Source organism: Nelusetta ayraudi, unplaced genomic scaffold (genome assembly GCF_046127955.1).
Source record: "Nelusetta ayraudi isolate G7.1 ecotype Tasmania unplaced genomic scaffold, CSIRO-AGI_Nayr_v1 ptg000052l, whole genome shotgun sequence".
NCBI lineage: Eukaryota > Metazoa > Chordata > Actinopteri > Tetraodontiformes > Monacanthidae > Nelusetta > Nelusetta ayraudi.
In genome coordinates, this window is record NW_027466102.1 from 3869346 (window position 1) to 3889237 (window position 19892).

A 19892-nucleotide genomic window follows, 5' to 3' on the forward strand; every position below is an offset into this window, starting at 1 on the left:
GCTCCTCTGTTGACCCACACCCGGCTGTTCTAACGTGACTCACTCTCATAGACGCAGCATGTGGTGTCGCCATCAACAGTCAAGCTTTTTCGTTGTTGTTATAAATAATCAGTGAACGTTACGTGTTGATGACTGTGAGTTTGGCCTGTGATAAACCATGTCCTATCCTACAGGAAATGTCTTTAGAGTCCTTTCGGTACAAAAGAGGATTAGGGCCACAAGAAGAGAAAAAAAACAATTACAGGAAGGAGACTTTTTTCTTTCCATTTCAATATAAAACTCGAAATGTTGTGAATAAAGTCAAGATGTCGAGATTTAAGTCGAAATGAAAAGTAGAAATTTCGAGATTCAAGATGAAAGGCTCTGTGCTTTGGCTCTGTTCACCGTGGGTAACGTTAGTCCACTAGCGACTACCTCAGCGACCAACGCCATCATCCAGAGTAGACTGGTGATTGTGAATGATTGTGAACACAGCTAACTGAGGTGGTTGCCTGTGGGCTGACGTTACCCACAGTAAACATTAAACTACCCTGGTGAAAACGCAGGTACGTGACGAGGCTTGTGCGCAGAGCCTTTTGTCTTCAATCTCGAAATTTCAAGTTTAAAGTCGAAATTTCAACTTTACTGTGAAGTGGCGACTAAAAAAAAAAAAAAAATCTCTTTTCTGGAATTGTTTTTTTTCTCTTCTTGTGGCCCTAATCCTTATCCGTGCTAGGCAGAGCGAACCCGGCCCAAAGGTCCTCTTTTCAGTTCAGAAGCGTTCCGTAAAGCTGTGCCTTGGTCAGACTGTCCTTCCGGGACAGGCCCAGGGAGCTGAATTTTTGGTTGTACGGGGGCGGTGGAGGAGGCGGGACCAGGGGCGGTGACTGGCCGGCCTGCGCGGGCAGGCTGTGCATCTCCGCCTGGTAGTGCTGCATCTCCGCCGCCATCTCCTCGGCGATCTGGTTCAGGGACTCGGTGGAGCTGTTGGGGCTGTGGCCCACGTAGTCGGCGCCCTGGCCTCCGCCAGCAGCTGCCGCGACGGCGCCCTCTCGCTCGTTTGTGCTCGCCGAGTGGTAAAGGCCGTGTTCCGACTCTTGGCTCTCCTCGCCCCGGTACAGGTGGGCTTGGCTGTGGGCCTGCCGCAGCCCCGGGCTGCACTCCGGACTGGGGCTGGCGGGCACCCACACTTGGTCCACGGCGCCCTCGTCGTGCTGGTAGTAGTCGGCGCCCTCCTGGAAGCTGCTGTAGAGCGGCCCCAGTCGGATCTTGGCGGGCCGGACGGAGAAATGCTGCTCGGAGAAGCTGTATGGCGAAGCCCGGCCGGGGCTCCTGTAGGTGTGGGCGCTCAGGTCCTCCACGCTGAGTTGCCTCCACCGGGAAATCAACTCCTCCTCCTCTGGGGCCAACGTGCTGCCCCGGCGGCTGTCGCCGTAGGCCACGCTGGGCGAGGAGGACGGCGGCAGCGGCTCGTAGGGCTCGCTGAAGCACGACGACATGGTGCGGCTGTACACCGGCGAGCTGCCGTTCTGGTGGTGGCCCAGCTCGGCCTGCTGGAAGGGGTGTGCGCCGCCGGCGAAGCTCCTCGGGCTGTCGCGCTCCCAGGACGAGTCGCTCTTCCTCTCATAGTCGCCTGCGTCCCGCCACTCCATGTAGAGCGAGTGGTGGCGTGGGGAAGACGCGGCGCTGCTCGCCGGCTCGTTGCCCTTGTCCTCGGAGCCGGCGCCGCTGAAGCTGGAGTAGGAGCTGGAGCCGGCGGCCAGCGCGGCGGGGAACTTGGCGAAGTGCTCCTGGGAGAAGCCGGCTCTCAGGCCCACGGAGCCCTCCTCCGGGTTGCTGTCGGTGGAGTTCTGGGGCCCGTACTGCAGGGTCCTCTGGCCGTGCAGATCCATGCTGGGCCGCCGCTCGCGGTGCCTGTCATCGGGGCAGTACAGGGCCGTGTCACTGCTGTACAGGTCGGATTTGTAGGCGGCCCGGAGGCCCAGTCGCTCGCCTGGCCCCACGCGCTCCAGGATGAAGGCCTGCTCCTGGGCCTGGGGGCTCGGGGAGCGAGACGCCTGGCTGCTGCTGCAGGCCTCGTCGGGCTTGTCGAGCACCGCGGCAATGAGAGAAGCCGGGACGGCGTCGGAGTAGGTGTGGCACAGAGGGGGCTCCTCCACGTGCATGGCCAGGCGCTCCTGCAGATCAGCGGGCAGCTGGGGGCGTCAAAGGGGAGAGGAGGTGAGAGTTGAATCAGACAGAGTGAGTTGCATCAGAAAGACCCTGCGACTTGCAGGAACCTCGAAAAGTCACGGACTTTACAATTTCACGTAAAGTCATGGAATTTCGGAAAATCCAATCCCAATTTTCCTAAAAAGAAATCTGACCGTGTCCCTTACAAACGAGCATAATTTGTTTGTTGTTCTATCCTAGCGTGGGCTATGTGTCCTCCTCCAACAATGCTATGGCACTAGCCTACTCGCTCTGCCTACCCCGTTACCTTTAGACCTACACTGTCTTCCCCGGTTAGAGGAAGGCTAAAGGCTTGAAAATGCAGAGCGAATCACCAGCGAAAATGCTTTGACAGTCATGCTAAAAGAGTGAAGCGCGAGAAGTGTGCGAGATATTGGCCAGGGACTATTACAAAGGGAGTGAGAGCACCATCAGCTTCGCACCAGAGTACCTACAACATGACGCCGGCTCCCATCGCTAAAGCAGCATACTGTGGGCATTTAAGGTGGAAACTTTGCACTATTTGCTCACTTCATGCATCATTATCGGTCCTCTCATCTCAAAAATGTTTCCAGACAGCGGAATGCTTGAACATCCTGAACATCCTTGCGTGTGTCAAAGTGCTTCTGAGGCTTTTTTTAGTAAACTGAAGACCAACACAAATATTGTGTGTGCGTTTTGAATTTAAAGCAATTATTGTACCACAAGGTAATTGGTGAAAGTTCACATGTCATTCAAGTACAAAGATTCTGTATTCATAGGTTGCAGTAAGGTCATGGAAATTTCATGCAAGGTTGTGGAAAAGTCATGGTGAAGTTTGGGAAATGTTGTTAGTGATAATGAGCAGGAACTCTGGACTTGTTTAGTTTTGTCCTTTTGCATGCAAAGGGAAACGTGAAGAGATACGAGTTGCTTGAATTGAAGTCTTCAGATATTTATTGCTGTATACTGTATATTTGCCGTTGACGTCTTCTTTTCTTTCAAAACCTTTTTCTAATTTTCGTGTCCACTTTTTCCTTGCAAAATCAGGTTTTTCAACTTTGAATGTGGCAGAAAACTTTTTGGGTCCAAGCACCTGGCGTGTCCGGTTATTGCAGTCAATTCTGTCTCGTTTTCAGCCACTGGGTGGCGACACTTCGAATCAATATTGATTGATTAACACTTTTACAAATGCCAGACCCAATCACGAGAAGCAATTGGCTGCGTATACGATGAGTTCATCTATCCATTAATTGTCTATCCGCTCTGGTTAAAGTGCAACTGACTCAACTCATTTACTCAATTAAAAGTAATAAAGTAGAGGTTCTCAAATGTACTTAGGTAAAAAAAAAAAAAATTTGTCTATTAATGAAACAATACCTTTGTTGACAATTTTGCAAAAATGAAAAAGTCATGCCAGAATAATCTGGATTTGAGGTCTTGCTTGTGCATCTGAATCAAATTTAGCTTTCAATTCAATTTTTTTTTTCAACTGCAGCACAACCAAACTGTAATCAGTACATCAATGCTTATGACCAGTGAGCCATTATACACACTTTTCATCACAATCTAGGTCTCTAGCTCATACTGAACTTCCACATGTACCGTCCATGATGGCATGGTATGTGTGTGCTTTGTCTAAAGCTTTTGAAAACACAGTAATAGTCGCAAGTCAAGCTATTGTGTGCCTCCCTCGCGCCGCAAAATCCACCTTGTCAGCAGCTTTCATTGTCATTCACCTCCAGCGTGCCACACGACTTTCCACCGTCATTCCCAATAATAACCCCTTTCCACTCGCTCCCAGTCACATGACCTTCCCCGCCCACCTCCTCACCTGCACCTCGAGTGTTCCGCCGATGGCCCCTGCGGTTGCCTGACCTTCAGCGCTCAGTCCCGCGGCACCCAGTCCCGCAAACCAGACACGCGTTTCTCTCGTGTTACTGTTTTTTTTTTTTTCCTTTTAAACACCTGCTGCCTAGATTCATTTCTTCCTCAGCAAATCACAGAACACATCCCGCTCCCTCAAGTTTGGACTTGATCACTGCATTGTCATCAAACCGGCCTGCTACTTTAAAAGAAACACATCCTTCGGGCTAATATATGTGCCTCTCCATAGCAACCGGCATTAAGCAGGCACACCATTGACGGGAAATCAAGCTGCATCTTTCTAATCAGCGGAAAGAGGGAAACTGATTTTAACCTAGACATGAGTCACACGCAACATGAAATGCTTTTTCTGACTTTAACAATTTTATTGATCAGCGCTGGGCAAGATTCTGCTTCCAAATGCAGGTCATTTTCTGTAGATATATCCTTAATCTTGCCCATCTGACAATTATCTGGTCCACTGCTTTTTTTTTTGGCCGGCGCATCTTCTTTTCTTATCTTTTTGTTTTGCAAGCTGTTCATAATGGCAAACTGTTGAACATCAATCTGTCAGTATATTGAATTTTCCATTTGCCCAACAAGAAAACAACTGGGCCGGCACAGCAGCAAAAGGACGGCTTTGCGTGCGTGGGTGCAGTTTGTACAGGGGAAGAGGCTACACTGTCAGATCCCTGCTGCAGCACCGTTACTTCACTGCTACCAAACCAAACTGGGGTCAATCGGTGGGGCTTTCTAGTGTCCATGCATGGCTTCTATCCCCTACGCTCTCCAAACCAGTATTTTGAGGACAAGCAGCAGGCTCACATTAACTATGTTAAACATGAAAAAAAAACAAAAAACGCAGCGACGCAGAGAAAGTATTTCCCCAAGGGGATCAATAAACCAAATTATTACAATGCCGTTAGCCTGTCCAGATAGTCTGGGTTTTGTCAAATATCCATCATATATATATATATATGTACATATGTATATATACACACACCACACACATATATATGTTTCTGTTAGAATAAAAATGTAACTTTTTTAACCTAATGAAGCAAATAGGCTGTTTTCGAAATTGTTAGAAATATTATTTGTGTCAGTTCCATCTGGTTGCTGTTCCCTCGTCTATTTTTATCTTTGTTCATAACATGTCCCAGTTATTTATTTATTTATTTGCCAATTTCAGTCAGGCATGCACACAAAATAGCAGGCATAATTTCCATGTTTTGTGTTTTGCAATTCTAATGTTTAGATGTGCTTTTTTTTTTTTTTTTTTTTTTTTTAGATGTTTTGCTTAAAATAAAAAGAAATAGTATTTGAAAAATATGACCCTGAAATCTGTGATTGCACTGACGGGGGGGGTGGGGGGGGGGCATTACTTTGTCCACATTGGGGTTATACCATATCCTCTATGAAACGGTATTGTGCAGCAAAACTAATGACCAAAGCACTTCGGCAGGTGCCGAAAAGCAGCTGCCCATTGCAAAACGCTGCAGTGCCATTCATCAATACGCTTTCGATTGGCGCCCACACACAGGCCCAGTAAACCTGTGGACATGCAGTGTGTGTGTGTGTGTGTGTGTGAGTGTGTGAGCATAACCCATGACCCCCATTATGTTCCGCGTTGTTTTTCGCAGAACTGTTTTTTTTGCTCTCCAACAAGTACGCCAGGATTGAAGGTCACGCACGCGTTCACACGGTCCCCTCGTGTGCGTGTGCGTGTACGTGCACTTGACCACGGCGGCAGACTGCAGTGCGTGCTCATGTTTTCATTTTGTCCTATACCTTATGGACAGTTGCCAACTTCAACGCCTACCCATGTCACATGGACGAGGCACAGGGCCCAGGGGGCTGGTGCAGCAGAAAGAGCTGCCGATTGAGCCCCGCGGTTGAAAAAAAAAAAAAAAAAAAACCCTCATCAATAACGCGCGCATCGCAGCGCGCTGCAGTTTCGCCCGGGCCCCATATTTTCTGCGGCCGTGTTCATTCTTCGAGGGCTTTGTGCTCAATCACTGTCAAAATCCATTTCATGATTGAGCCGCAAAAAGCTACTGCAGAATAATTACGCCTCGGACTGAGCTGGAGAGTTGAATGGCAGCTGACAGCAGGATATCTGTGATGCCACAAGGGGTACTCACCGACAGCACAAAGTTATACAGGAAGCCGAAAACAGAGGGCTAAATACGCTACTTTGATGCATGTCTACGTGACTGCATGTCTGTCTATCTATCTATCTATCTATCTATCTATCTATCTATCTATCTATCTATCTATCCAAGAAACATAACCAGAGACATAATAAACTTTCACAACCTATTAATGAGGAGTAAATGACGAGTTTGGCACTGATGTGATCTATTTGACCATTTTGTAAAAGCGACAAGCATCTTATAAAAATGTTCTAGTATCATACTAATGTATATCAGTTAAATGTATATTATTCATATCCATAATTAATCATAGCTTGAATGCCAAAGAATTATTCCTCCACAACTATCAAGTTATCTATCAAATGTAGAGATGTGGATAAATCTTACATCATCTGTAACTGCGGAACGTGGGCTTTTGATGAACAGCTTGTGTGCAAACTCGGAGATTAAATAGGAAGACCGCAAAGACCGCTGCCGTGTGCTGGCAGCTCTCTGAAACCTCCCTGGCTCCTCTCAGGTGAAGGCTGCTCTAATCGGCGCCCTCCCTGCAGAGATCCACTGGCCTCACCGTTTTCGCCGTTCCTCGTCTCGTTATCTTTTCAGTCACACCAAGGGCAGAGTGACCCGACGTCGCGAGCGGCCAAACTCCTCGCGTCTCTCCTTCCCTCTGCAAAAACTGCAGCGTTTCCACTGCAGCGCTCCCTGCGCTTGGCTACCGCTGTAGCAGGAGTTATCTAAAGGTTCAGGGGGCAAATGAGTCACTTTTTGTTGCTTGTGACCTTTTCAAAATAAAAAAAAACAGATCTTGATTTATTCTACTTTTAAATTGTAGCGCAAATGTCAGCGGAGAACGCCTCCAGAACAATGTGCTAAAAAAAAAATGCACAATGCATTCATCTGGCATACACCAAAATATACCTCATGGCTCCTCCTCCCACCACCACCTGCTTATAGATAGCCGTGCTCAGTGAACTCTGGGGGGCGGGGGGGGGGTCAAATTAGGTTTTCTTTGGCCAATGCATGCTTCTTCCTTTTCCAAGTCAAACACTTTTTGTAAATGTCTATTTTGTTGTGATATGAATGCAATTTTAGTTGTGAAAAACACAGGAAGAGGTTGTAGGCCCAACGAAGACCGATGGCACAACACTGGATGCTGCAGTTTTATCAGCGTTTAGTCGAATGACGTGGCACATTGTTGCCCCCAAGCAACAGAAACAGTCACAATGCTGGGAAGTGGCTACACTGATCGTAAAACAAGGTCGAAACCGTCAACTTCGAATGCAATAGGAAGACAGCTCGTCCAATTTTTGAAATGGGCCACTTCAAACTTTCTGGTCAGTTTACTAGATTTAATGTTCAGTCGCTTGTTAACACAAAGAACTTATCGCCCAATCACACGGCAGCAACTCACGCATTTGCTGAGGATCAAAGTCAGCATTAGAATAGAAATACTAGGATTTTCACGATACCAATAACTACCTATGGGGTTGACAGGTAATGACCCCAAAAAGATAGAAATACCCAGGGAGTGACTGACTGGTTGGAGACCAGGAAAAGACAACAGCATCTTTAAAACTGTAGGACTCCCAGAAGTGGTTAGAAGTCAGTTCGGTTGGGGAACTCTTGGGGAATAAGGAAGGGCACAGAGGCTGAATGTCAGAGTGGTGCTTCGCAGCAAAGTGTCAGGGGTTTGATTTCACCCTTTCAGTGTGGATTTTTTTTCTCTTCTCCTTGCGTTTGCGCCGGTTCTTTTGAAGTACCCGAAGCCCAGGACATGCTGAGCACATGTATTGGTGGCTCCAAACTGTCGGTAGGCGTGACGGTGAGTGTGCGTAGATGGTTGTTGGCTCGAAATATCATTGAAGAGCAGCAAACTGTGCTTCCCCTGCTCCTGTTCCCCTTCCTTGACTCACCGGCCTTCCCTCAAATCAACCTGGGTTGACAACAACCGCAGCTGCGCTAACTTGGACCAATCGCACCGACACGAGGCTGCTGGGGACCGACGGTTTTACAGCTTCGAGCCCTGAAAGACACTCACTGAAATCCTGTGAAACTTGGGACTGTTTCAGAGAGCTTTATTAGCCATGATGCACTTTAACATGAGGACCTTTTAGTGATATTCCAGTCCAATTGAGACATAATACACCTTTTCTGTATTAAAAACAGTGTAGCAATTAGAATGCAGGGAGGGCAATACCATGCACTTGTCTGGGGATATTTCTGAGAAAAGCCGTAGAGCATTCATAGTCGGCTAAACGCATTATGTCATTGTTATGAGCTAAAAGTCATCCGATATGTTAAAGGACATATCAAACTACCGTGTAGTGGACAACCTCAAGCAGCAAAGTATGTACGCCAGTTTTCCTGTAAATTACAATTGACATTTCATTGATTTTAAATGTATCCCCCAAAAGATGCCAATGTATTGCGTCATTATTCATCAAAGGGTCACAAGACTGAAGAAAGTAATGGAAATGCGGGCGAGTCGCACTAATCCCGACAATAAAGGCAGAAAAAAAAATAAGTGTGACTGACAGTAAAAAGGCTTTCAAAGTGCAGTGAAAGAGAACAGGTCTTACCTCAGAGAGCTGGGCCCTGTAAAGGGATTTGTTGCAATGGAGGAGCTGAGCTGCCAAGTTGCAGTCCTTCCTGTACATTTCCTGCAGAGCCGCAGCATGTCCACCATGGTTCAAGGAGAACAGCACGTAGTATTCAATGAAACAAAATCAGAAGCAACATTTTGTATTTTATCGCTGTTGTGCACTGGCTTCATGCCTACCCCCCCCCCCCCCCCCCCAAAAAAAAAAAAATGCACTTGAAAGCAATAAAGAAAGGCGCACTTTGACACCACAAATGTTATAATTAGAAACCAAAGACCCATAAGATAACAATTATTCCCACAGCCACAATCACCTGCACTTTTATATTTAAGGCTGGATGTTCATTGACAACGGATGATACAAAAGAGGAAGTGACGCGCTTCATTCTATTTTCAGCAGCAACACACGAATAGGAATTCTTACATTGTCTTCTTGGAGCTTCTCAATGGTGAGCTTGGCCTCCATCAGGTGGTTGTTGAGGACGATGATCTCTCGGCTCAGCGCACGCTTCTCGTCGTCATGGTGTTGAGACTGATCAAGATTTGAAAAGACAGAAAGAAAGGAAGAAATGATAAAATCATCACAATGTATTTTGTAAACTGATGTAGAGGCTGTTTTGGTCCACATTATTGGATCAAGCATCCCAGTTTTCATAACCATGAAGACGACACCTTGTTGACATGATGAGTCATTTATCAGGGCGACTTTTTTTTTTCTAATCAATTTATGATGTCGCTTATGGTTTTTCTGAGTGGCGAAACAGCAACAAAGTTTAATTTGTACTGTTGTTCAACAAAAAGCCTATAATGTTGCTAATACTGTGATTGTGATGCCACCAGGAAGTAAATGTAAATACCTACCCTTTAAACTTTAGAGGAAGATAAAGAAAAAACACAGGAAGTGGCAGAGACCCTAGCTAATGCTTGAGAGATTAGCATGCATGCTGAAATGCAACTTGTCAGAACTAGATGGTATTATCATGTTAAAAAAAAACAGATTTTTTTGTTGGTTTGTTTTTAGATGAATTAGACGTGAAGTTTTTTTTTTTTTTTTACATCTAACTCTTTTTGGCGAGAGAATTTAGTCAAAAACAAACTTATCATTGAAGAGATGCACGATGAGCTGTAGCTACGTGCCTAAACACACAGCAACAACTCTGATTGGTCGCCTTGAATGTGACAGGTAAGAGGCTAGTCCAATCACCGTCGTGGCTCTGGCTCCACTTTCCAAACAGACACGTGAGGGGAATCCAGAGAGCTGAGGGAAAGGTTCCATCTGGCTTTCTGGCCCAGTGTGGAAAGACAGTTTGGCATTCTCTGGAGACATATATTTGCGAACGCACTCAAAACAAACGACTGAGGTCTGATTTGCACAGCAGCCGCGACAGCAAAACAAAACAAAGAAGTTGACCTTCTTGGTGACGGTTGCCAAAAATTTTTGTCTCTCACCCGGAGATCTTGCAACTTTCTTTCTTTTCGACACTTGTATAAAATGTATAGAAAGCTGCTTATCTGACTTGTAATTACATTCTGTATAGCTGAGGGGGGCAGCGGGGGTCAGGTGGGCCTGGCAGTGGCTGCGGAGCAAGCAGACCATTACAATAACAGCCACTTTCTTGGCTGCTCACTGGAGCACAGGAACATGTGGGTTGAATCAGTAAGGACTCACCACGAAGTAAAAGCTGGCGCCGCTCGGCCTCTTTATTTTTGGAATGACATATTTTTTCCCTCTCACACAAATAGCCTTGGCTGACCTTAGGCTGGCCTTTAGCAAATCATTAACCTGCCGTCTCAGTGCTGGAGCATCACATTGGCCGCTGCAATCGCTATCCTGCATTGTAACAAACCCATTCACCCTGTATACAATGTATATATATATATATAGACTGTACAGTGTGTGTGTACAGTCTATATATATATATATACATATATATATATATATATATATATATATATATATATATATATATATATATATATATATATGTAAATACATATTATATATGTATAAACATGTACTGTATACACATTTAAATATGCATATGCAGACAGTACATATACACATATATGTATGTACATGTGTATATGCTGCTAGCCATCCAACTGGCCCTGAGTTCTCAGGCGGGCTGGTTAATAGTATCTTTCCAGCAGCCAAAGGCAAATATCTTCCAAGCAAAGTGCGGTGCGTTTCAGCGGGGAACAATGGCTTAGCTTTTCGATCAAGCACTGGAGGGAGGACAGGAGGAAGTAATAAGGCACAATTAACACCAGTGGCACCAGCAGCGGGCCGCATTCATATTCAAATCGCCTCTCCGAGCGTCTGTCTGAACCCCGTGACTATTACCGCACACTCCCCTTTCTTCCCCGGGGGCTGGCACTTAACCGCACGCGTGGGAATTTATGTGACTGACTGACACACACATGCACGCACACACACACACACACACACTCATAAAAGGACTTGAAGCACTTACATCCCTATGGATCTTTTCCTCCAGATCCTGGTTGATCCTCTGCAGCGCTGAGTAGCTGCTCTGTATCCTAAACGGCACAACAGAAAGCATTGCTCAATTTTTCCCATGCAAAAAAGCAGTTTTGCGGGTACACACACAAAAAAAAGGGTAAGTTCAAGGTGCTTGTTCATTTTTGTTCACGTTGTATTTGGACTGGAACGGTTTAATAGTGAAGGTCTGTCTTTTTTCATTCTTCACAGGAGGGACAATTTGAGTTGAGGAAAGAAATATGCAAAACAACACTGCACAAAGTTAATCCTTCTGAGTTCTGGAAGCCAAAATTGGAAAAGGTCAGGATGAATCTGATTATTTCTGCTTTTTCTTGGCAGCTCTCCTTCAGTCCTTTCCTTTCCCTGCGCTCTCTGACTGTACTTCACTCATCCAATATCTGGAGGGTGAACGCTCACGTCCTCAAATAAACCGAGCAAAGAAGAAGGTGGACGAGGTATCCAGGGTTGTGCTTGCAGGCCACCGTAGTTCACTGGCAAGCTCGGGAGAGGCAAGGTACGTCGTCCTTAGGGGAACTTAAGTGAAAGAGCGCTACAATCAGTAACCACTTGATGTTGCTGTTTTTTTCTTCAAAATCTTCTAATATTATACACTTCACCTTTAAGGACAGGTGCGATTTTTAGTCACACTAAATATTATTTCATGCTGTAATTGTACAGTATTAAACAAGTTGACTAGTGAAGAAAATATGGAGACGGGAACCCCACCCGGTCAACAGACCATGCAGGAAGGATTTTCTTCCCGACCAGCTGCAGGGTATCAGTGCACAAAACATGCATCTTATCCCCTACCAGGGATAAAGTGACCTGGGAGATAACGATTGTCCTGTCGTAGTTTCAACCCCGATCTTATGGAAGTGACAGAAAGAAAATAGTCCCCGCTCACAACACAGGCTATGGGTGAAGCCACGGTTTCTATTATCTCAAGTGGCTGGGCTTGTACTGCTGATGACTGTTAAAGAGGATTCTCGTGTGCGAAGTTTGCTGGAGGGACAAACATGCAAAAGTAGGTCGCCAAAAAGCACGGCGGGCCACAGGAAAGAAGTGTAATGAAAGTTCGGGGTTGCAGAGCCTCTCAATCGTACCTCGCAGGGAAGATTAGCAGTGTTCTGTTCTTCCTGTTTCATTTCGAGCCAGATGGGAGGTGAACGTAGCAATCAGCACCAGGGTCATTGGTGTCCAACTAAGAGACTTGTGATCCCTCTGGGAGCATCAGGTGGATCACCATTGTGTCTTTAAATGAACGTGTTTCACTGGTGCTTTTGCTTGAGTCACCCAACGCTATTTTTGGAATTAGTACGTCTTGTAGCATTGTTACCTTTTCGTTAGTCCTGCTTCTGTTTTGATTTATGTATATTTTATCAGTGGCTGTGTCCTCCTGTTGTAGACTGATTGCAATTGCACACTCCGCTTTTGGTTGGAGTATTATTCAGGTGATCTGAGGTAAGATGGCAAAGAACTGTTCGTAATAGGCATATTGAGATCAATAAAGTTTTATGAAACTGAATATGAATCCTGGGTTGGTAGTCACCGCTGATTCTCACTCCTCTACTTTGCCTTTTGTTTGTTTGTTTTATTTTCGTTGCCCGGAGATCCTTCTACACACGCAAATCTTCTCGACAAAGGCGGCAAAGCTCTTGTGACACCTGGCAACGACTGTAAAGGCACCGACTGCTCCGCACGAGTTTGGCTGGATCTGACTGGCTGCAACGAACGTGACCATTTGAAGATTCGCCAAAGAAAAGCAGGAGCACACTCGAAATGGATAGAGACCCTTTTAGTTTCATTTATCTCCTCAGAACAAAAGTTTATATATATATATATATATCTATATATATATATTATATACATATATACATTATATACGTATAATATAATATAATATAAATGGCTGGGACTCTTTCAGGTTTTTTTTCTATATAATATAAAACAAAGTAATGTTTCATGAGAACTTCTTTTCTTCATGGGAACTTCTTTTGCCTGGACTGGTCTTAATTTAAAACCATTCCCCCACTGATCAGGCCTCCAATGTGTCCTATATGCCCGTATGTAATAGCGTAAGAGAAGAGAAAAGAGAGTAGTGAGAAGTAACGAACTACAACTACTTTGCTACGGTACAAATACTTTGTCAAATAAGTACATTTTGTATTTATCTGTACTTTATTTGAGTATTTCCTTCCCTAAAGAATTTCTACTCGTACTCCCTACATTTGTACACAAATATCCGTACTTTCTCCAGCATGCATTGGAAAAACATGTTACTTTTGTGTTTGAAAGTGTTTAAAAGGTACAAATTCCGTTCAAAGTAGTTCACTGAATATTATAATTATTAGTTGAAGTGGTGCTATTGGAACTAGGCTGGATGACATTTTAGAGGGAGATTATTTTAGAGTACTTCTGCTTGGAGGTCACTCTTCAGTACGTTTTCAGTATAAAGAAAAATACATATAGAAAATAACATTTGTTAAAACTATAAAGTGTAAACATCCAATATTGGTTGACTATTTAGCGCTATTACTGATTAAAGTATGGTTGTGCTGCATTTGAAAAAAAGACAAATATTGTATTGAAAGTACCAAAGCTTTTAGATTTTTGCTTAAAAAAAAAAAAAAATCTAAAATCGTTTCATTAATTGCAAATACATGTTTTTAGGCTTTCCTGAAATACATTTACACCGTACTTATCCTGGACTCAAACACAGAATGTGAATACATTCTAGCCTCTGCCGTTCACACCACCTGCGCAGCTTGTCGGTGAACTTGTCCAGCTCCTCCTGCGCGCGCCGCAGCTCCGTCTCCAGGTACTGCCGCGTGGAGTCGAACTCGCTCTGCAGCAGCTCCAGCTTGTGCGTCGTAAAGGACAACCTCTTCCGCAAGTCCTCCTTCTGCTCCAGCAATGAGCTGCACACACACACACACACACACACACACACACACACACAGCAGATGATTTGGCTTGGGGCGTGCAGCGGAGCGAAAACGAGCTCATAACTTGGCTACAAAACCGAAAAGAACAAAGATTCATTAGAGCCCAACCCTGCATGTCCGTGCAACAGCGATGAGTGGATAATGTAAAGGGGCCATGAAAGCATGGAAAATGTTGCGGAGGGAAAGTGCGGGATCAAAACACAGATTCCCTCATTAAGGAATCCAGGCAGGGCTAAGCAGGGCTAAAGAGCTCCCGGCGTCAGTGAAAGATCTCCCAGCGCCGACTCTCGGTTCTCAGCGCCGAAGCTCGCATCACAGAATCCCCAGTGATCAGCGAGAGCGGCGCCGGGGCCCGATAGAGAGGCAGATGAGAGCGCGAGACGTAATGAAATACGCGCCAATAACCTCTAATGCATCAATTGAATGGAGTGCGAAAAGGCTCGAAACTCAGAGAACGAGGGGGGGGGGGGGGGGGGGAAGAAAAAAAGAATTCAGCCAGACGAGGACTCGTAGAGCCATGTGCATTAACGGTCGTCTGATGAAAGGGCAGGTATGAGCTGGGTTGGGTGTCGTCTTGCTGGCGTGACGTACCCGAGAGCGTGCGCACGGCTTAATGGATCCTGTGTTTACAGAAGGGACGAAGGCAGGGAGGGAGGGAGGGTAATGACTCCATCTGCAGCTGGATAACAAATAAGAAAACGGAGGACGGAGATGCGGTCCGGTTGGGTTTTTTTTTTCCCCCCTCCTCTTCCCTCTTCGTCCATCTTTTCCCACCATCTCCTCTAACAAGATCCTGGTTGCCCCGCAGGGGGGGGTCGCGATGGATGCGAATATTAACACTAGGTGGAAAAGCTGCTTCTTCTTTTTTTTTTTTTTTTTTAGCTCATCGGGCTCATTCATATGCGCCACAGTGTCCCCAGAGATCCATGGGATGAAAAGGAAGACCGGCTCGGTCTCGACTCTGTACCGACGAGTGGCGGTCCGCCATCTCAACCACTCAGATTCAAAGTGGAAGTTATTGTTAGCGCCGCAGCCGCCGAAGTTGCCCCATAACTCTTGCTCCTACGGCTCGGGGCGCATAACTCCAAGTGAGCTGCGCGCTGTCAGTTGAACACACCCCCTTTGAGTGCAATGCCACAGAGAACATGCATGCACAGTGCGGGGTCAGAAAACCGCTGGACTCTCTTCAGGTAAGATCGAAATGAAAAGGCCAAATGCTTGTGGGGACCATTCCTTTGGTCTAATCAAGCTAAACACGCACACGTAAAGATCTGGGCTTTCGCTTGCTATTCTGTTAAGTTAAGTTCAGTTGACTTTCCTGGACTCTGATTGGGCAAAGCCACTGCCAATCAGCATTCCATCCAATCGGAATGTTGCAAGTTCAACGTTTGGCTGAGACGCCAACTTGTGATGGTGTCTCCTGTGAAAATAGAAGCGGAGGTGGCGTTGCGTTTTTGAGAATACCCGCAGGATCTCATCCGGATCGACAAAGTAGACGTCGAGAAGACTGGAATAATGCTACTGCAGCCAAAGAGACTCGTGTTTGTAGGGCTCACTTTATTTCAGGCAATTTATCATTTATGATATTTATCATATGAAACGTGAAACCTATGCTGCCTAAAGTTACTTTGGTGGAACGAAGGTAGCTAGCTTGCAATTAGCCGCCGGCTAGAGCTCTTGTCGACAACAAGCTGGGTCAGACAGACTGCGACAATTTGCTAAGACAAATTTTCCGAGGAATTTCTCATGATCCTGAATGGACAACAAAGTATCCAGTGAACGGTGACTGTGGGCATCCATGAGCTTTTGCTTATCTGCAGTGAATAAATGTTTCTGACCCCACGGGGAATATCGCCCGCCGGCTGACCATCTCCGCATTCCCTCATATCGAAGCAAACCAATCAGGGTGCGCTCGGACTTAACTAGGTAGTGTGCGACAACAACAAAGAAAAAAAAGAAAAATGAAGGTTTGCTCATTAATCTTTCAACAGGGCGCGTCTGCTTTTTGTTTTTGTTGTCTGGGCTGCGGTGGTTTTGTGTCGCAGCGAGCGGCAGGATAAAAACGCAGGCGGTTCTGTGAAGGAGGTTCGGAGCCAGGCGGTAACACTGGCTTAACAGGTGAGTGGGGCAGAGGCTGTGCGGGATCCAATCAAATCCAAGGAGCACCGTGAAGCAATGCGTCAAAATGACACTGCAAAAAAAGTGGCAGTTCAACGTTTCTGCAAATTTGACATAATCACGATGGCAATATAGGTGAGAACATATATGTATATATATATTTTCCCATATATGAGACGTATAGTCATATATGGGAACAACCTGAGGGTGAACGATTCAGGTCTGCCTCCCTTAAAACTCATCAAATACACAATCCAGCAACTCCAAAGTGCTATTATGTACATGTTGAGTCCTGCACATTATTATCAAGTGCACATGTAGCATATAATGTATATGTATAATAACTAGGGATGTTAACAAGTCATTGGTTATTGATCAATTGTTGACGATGAATTTAATCAATTAAATTAAATTAGTTGCAATTAATTGAACTTTTTTTTTTTTTTTTACACGGGTAGTTAATATCATTATAACAGCAATTCACCTATAGATACTGTGATGGTCATAATATACCTAGAACAAGGTACTTTTAAAAAACTTAAAAAAAAAAAAACTTAAAAAAAAAAAGTTGAAATGTGACCCATTAGATGTCTACTTAAACTCAGAGGATAAATGTTTAGGGTGTTTTTACTGCTCTCTAATGTAAAAATGGGTCACATTGGACCCTCAACATTATTTAGGTGTTAAATAATAATGTGTTCCTTACACATTTTTTTTATTGTGAAATGTAGCTTCTCAGGAAAATTTGCAGCTTATCAATGAATTGTTAATCGATCAATAAGGTCAATCAACCAACGATAAATGAGTTAATCGATAACTTGCATCCCTGATGATAACTATGTATATATATAATAACTATACAGTGACACCTCCCACAGTGCTGCAGTTACTAACTTGGTTTTTTTGGCCCATGTAAAAGAGGTTCTGGATGTTAGGAAAGAAATCATCATCACCAATCACAATCAGGCGTCAGTCTTTTCTGAACAAACATATTGTATTGATGACAGGAGTGGACGCACCAAACCTGCAGTTTTGAAATCACTCTGCACAGCAGATGTGTCTGGAATGTAGTTCCGGCTCTGCATTTACCTTGGAAAAAACTCTCGTCTCGTAATGCTACATTATCATTTCACAGCGTGCTGCTGCTGCTGCCGCTCATGTCCACTGACTATGCTTTATTTATTCTAATGTTAGCAAAACCGAAGCCAGTACACCGGGCATATGCGTCATAAGCCCTGTCTGGTTCTTCAGTGATTTACAGGTTTGGAAAATGGGAAAATCTTTTCACCTTTTCTCCTTTCTCCATCTCCCAGGAGGAGGAGAGGCTTTTGTTTGCATGACGGCCGACCTTTTCTCGTGACTTGTTATCGACAATAACAAGTCACGTTGGACGTTTGGACAAATCCATCAACGTCTTTGTTTTCCTTCCAATGCCTCTGCCGTCTGATGTGCGACACGTGATGAAGAACAATAGATGCAATGAATCATAGCTGAGACCAGGAGCCATTAGCCACCTTGCAGATTAGTTGCCACGGTGCCAGTTTTTGCACATGCAACAATGGGAATTTTTGAAGACGGATTTGAATGCTCCAGGTCGCCCGAGAGCAGAGCTTTGAAAAAAAAAAAAAAAAAAAAAAAAAGCCTTTCAAGGTGAAGAGTTTTTGGTGAACCGTCTTCGTGTATTCAGGTGATCAACGCTTTTATTTTGGCTTGTCAGTTTTGGTTTGACAATTTCTCATACCATGAGTCAAGTCATTTTCAGTCCACACACATGACTCCTCTCTGCACCTCACCGCTGTGCGGATTCATCCAGAAATTCATAATATTGACCCTGATGCTGTTTTTGATTTGATACTTGCACCCAGTTCTTCAAAGAATATTCACGGCAGGGCGAGCGGATCTGCTCTTTTTTTTTTTTGTTGCATTGCACACTCCTCTCTCTGCAAAGCAGCGGTGCTTTGCTCTTTTGGCGTGCAGTCACTTGATTTAACACACGGGGCGTCATTTTCGAGAAAGGTGACCTGCAGCTCAGAGCAGAGGGAAAAAGCTGAAAGCAACCTTTATTATTAAAATTACGGGTTCGCTCTGAGTTAAACATGTAGCTTTCATTGGTAAAAAAAAAAAAAAAAAGTACAGTATTGCAATTGGTATCAATCATACTGGCAACGTAATTACTTGGAACCAGTACCGGTAGTAATCTTTGCAGTATCGGACCCTCACCAACATGTCCTGGGGCACCACTTGGTTTGGCGAGCACCTGATTCCACCCGAAAGGCCGCATTCACGGTTTGATACCCACAGATTGACCACCGATTCAGGTTCAGTGAACAAAAAACTCGAACTGTCGCGAAGAACGAAGGCCAATTTGCGCTTTTTAAATTGTGCCTCTGCTGTGTGTTTAGTGTGCTTTCCCCAGGAAATTGTTTGGTACTTTTGCACAGCTCGGTGCCATGACAACGCTTGAACACAGTCCTGTGTGTAATAGTCCGGGCAAATAAAAGCAAAGTTTTGACTTGGGCCAATGAGGACAATCTGAGGCGGCCGGAAAAAAACAAAAAAACAAAAAACAGTGGAAGGAGCGATTCACTGGATGTCTCAGCTCGGCGCCGCGGCCTCGAGCAGCGCCCGCCTCCGTTTGTGTGTGTGTGTGTGTGTGTGTGTGTGTGTGCGCGCGCGTGCACGTGGCAGCCACTCTCCAGGCGAACGCAGGTGTTTGTTGTGTGATACGGGATGAGTTTGCATGGAGTGGTTCCAGGAATGGACCCCCCCTGCACCCCCCTTCAACCGACCCCCCCCCCCCGACACTCCCGCCCACCTGTCACCTCCCCATTAGTGACCTCCCGCGAGCGGCGGCTGAGTCACACATAATGAACGCTTTCATCGCGGTGAGGATGAGATGACGAGGCAGCGTGAGTCCCAGAGCCCCCGGAGAGGCTGGATGAGGCCGCTCGGGCGCCGCTCGGGGGCGGCGCCAGGGGACCCCTCTTCGGGCGGATGAATGGACAAACACAAACAGCGAGGGACGGATGGAGGCTTGGCGGTGGCGGCGGCGGCGGCGGCGGCGGCTGACGGACGGATTGACTCTTACCTCTTTTTCGGGTGTTTGCCGCCATTTCGGGCGACTTTTAAGGCGGTTTTGCCAATGTATATCTTTTTCATGGTTTGCCTGTGTTCCTTCCCTCTCATGTGTTTACAGGGGGTTTAGCGCGGGAGGGGGGGTGGGGGGTGGTGGTAGGGTGGGGGTTGCCGTCGTGTGTTTTTTTTTAGGTTGCCGGCGGAAGACCGGCTAAGCCTGGCCTGCGGGATTCGCGACTTGCCTACTTGTGTCCAGCCTGTCAAACAAAGCAAAGACAGAAAGAAAGAAGGTTGGCAGCTATTAGTCTGGTTCCCCGTTTTAGGATACAGCCGTGACACATTTCACATTAGCAGAAAGAGAAACATTTTTCTGAAAGAAAAAAAGCCACCGTGAATGTTTAACAGACCCTAAAAGGCTAAAAAAATAAATAAAAAAAAAAACCCCACGGTGCCGCAACATT

The 19892-nt window shown here is 45.6% G+C and overlaps 1 protein-coding gene across 1 annotated transcript; it reads right to left on the minus strand.

Moving 5' to 3' along the window:
• Positions 1-610: 610 nt before the first annotated feature.
• On the minus strand, positions 611-19580 carry LOC142896136 (brain-enriched guanylate kinase-associated protein). The gene is made up of 6 exons (XM_076037632.1): positions 19445-19580; positions 14050-14211; positions 11265-11331; positions 9215-9322; positions 8771-8851; positions 611-2174 (listed from the first exon to the last, which is right to left on the minus strand). The coding sequence occupies exons 1-6, from the start codon at positions 19540-19542 to the stop codon at positions 747-749; spliced, it is 1944 nt and encodes a 647-aa protein (XP_075893747.1). The 5' UTR covers positions 19543-19580; the 3' UTR covers positions 611-746.
• Between the last annotated feature and the right edge of the window lie 312 nt (positions 19581-19892).

Excerpts from the sequence above, each read along its gene's own strand:
- LOC142896136 (XM_076037632.1), bottom strand. The coding sequence starts at position 19,542 with ATGAGAGGGAAGGAACACAGGCAAACCATGAAAAAGATATACATTGGC. Across the intron at positions 11,332-14,049 it reads TTCACCGACAAGCTGCGCAG|GATACAGAGCAGCTACTCAG; the intron begins GTGGTGTGAACG and ends TGTGCCGTTTAG. Across the intron at positions 8,852-9,214 it reads AGAAGCTCCAAGAAGACAAT|GAAATGTACAGGAAGGACTG; the intron begins GTAAGAATTCCT and ends GCGGCTCTGCAG.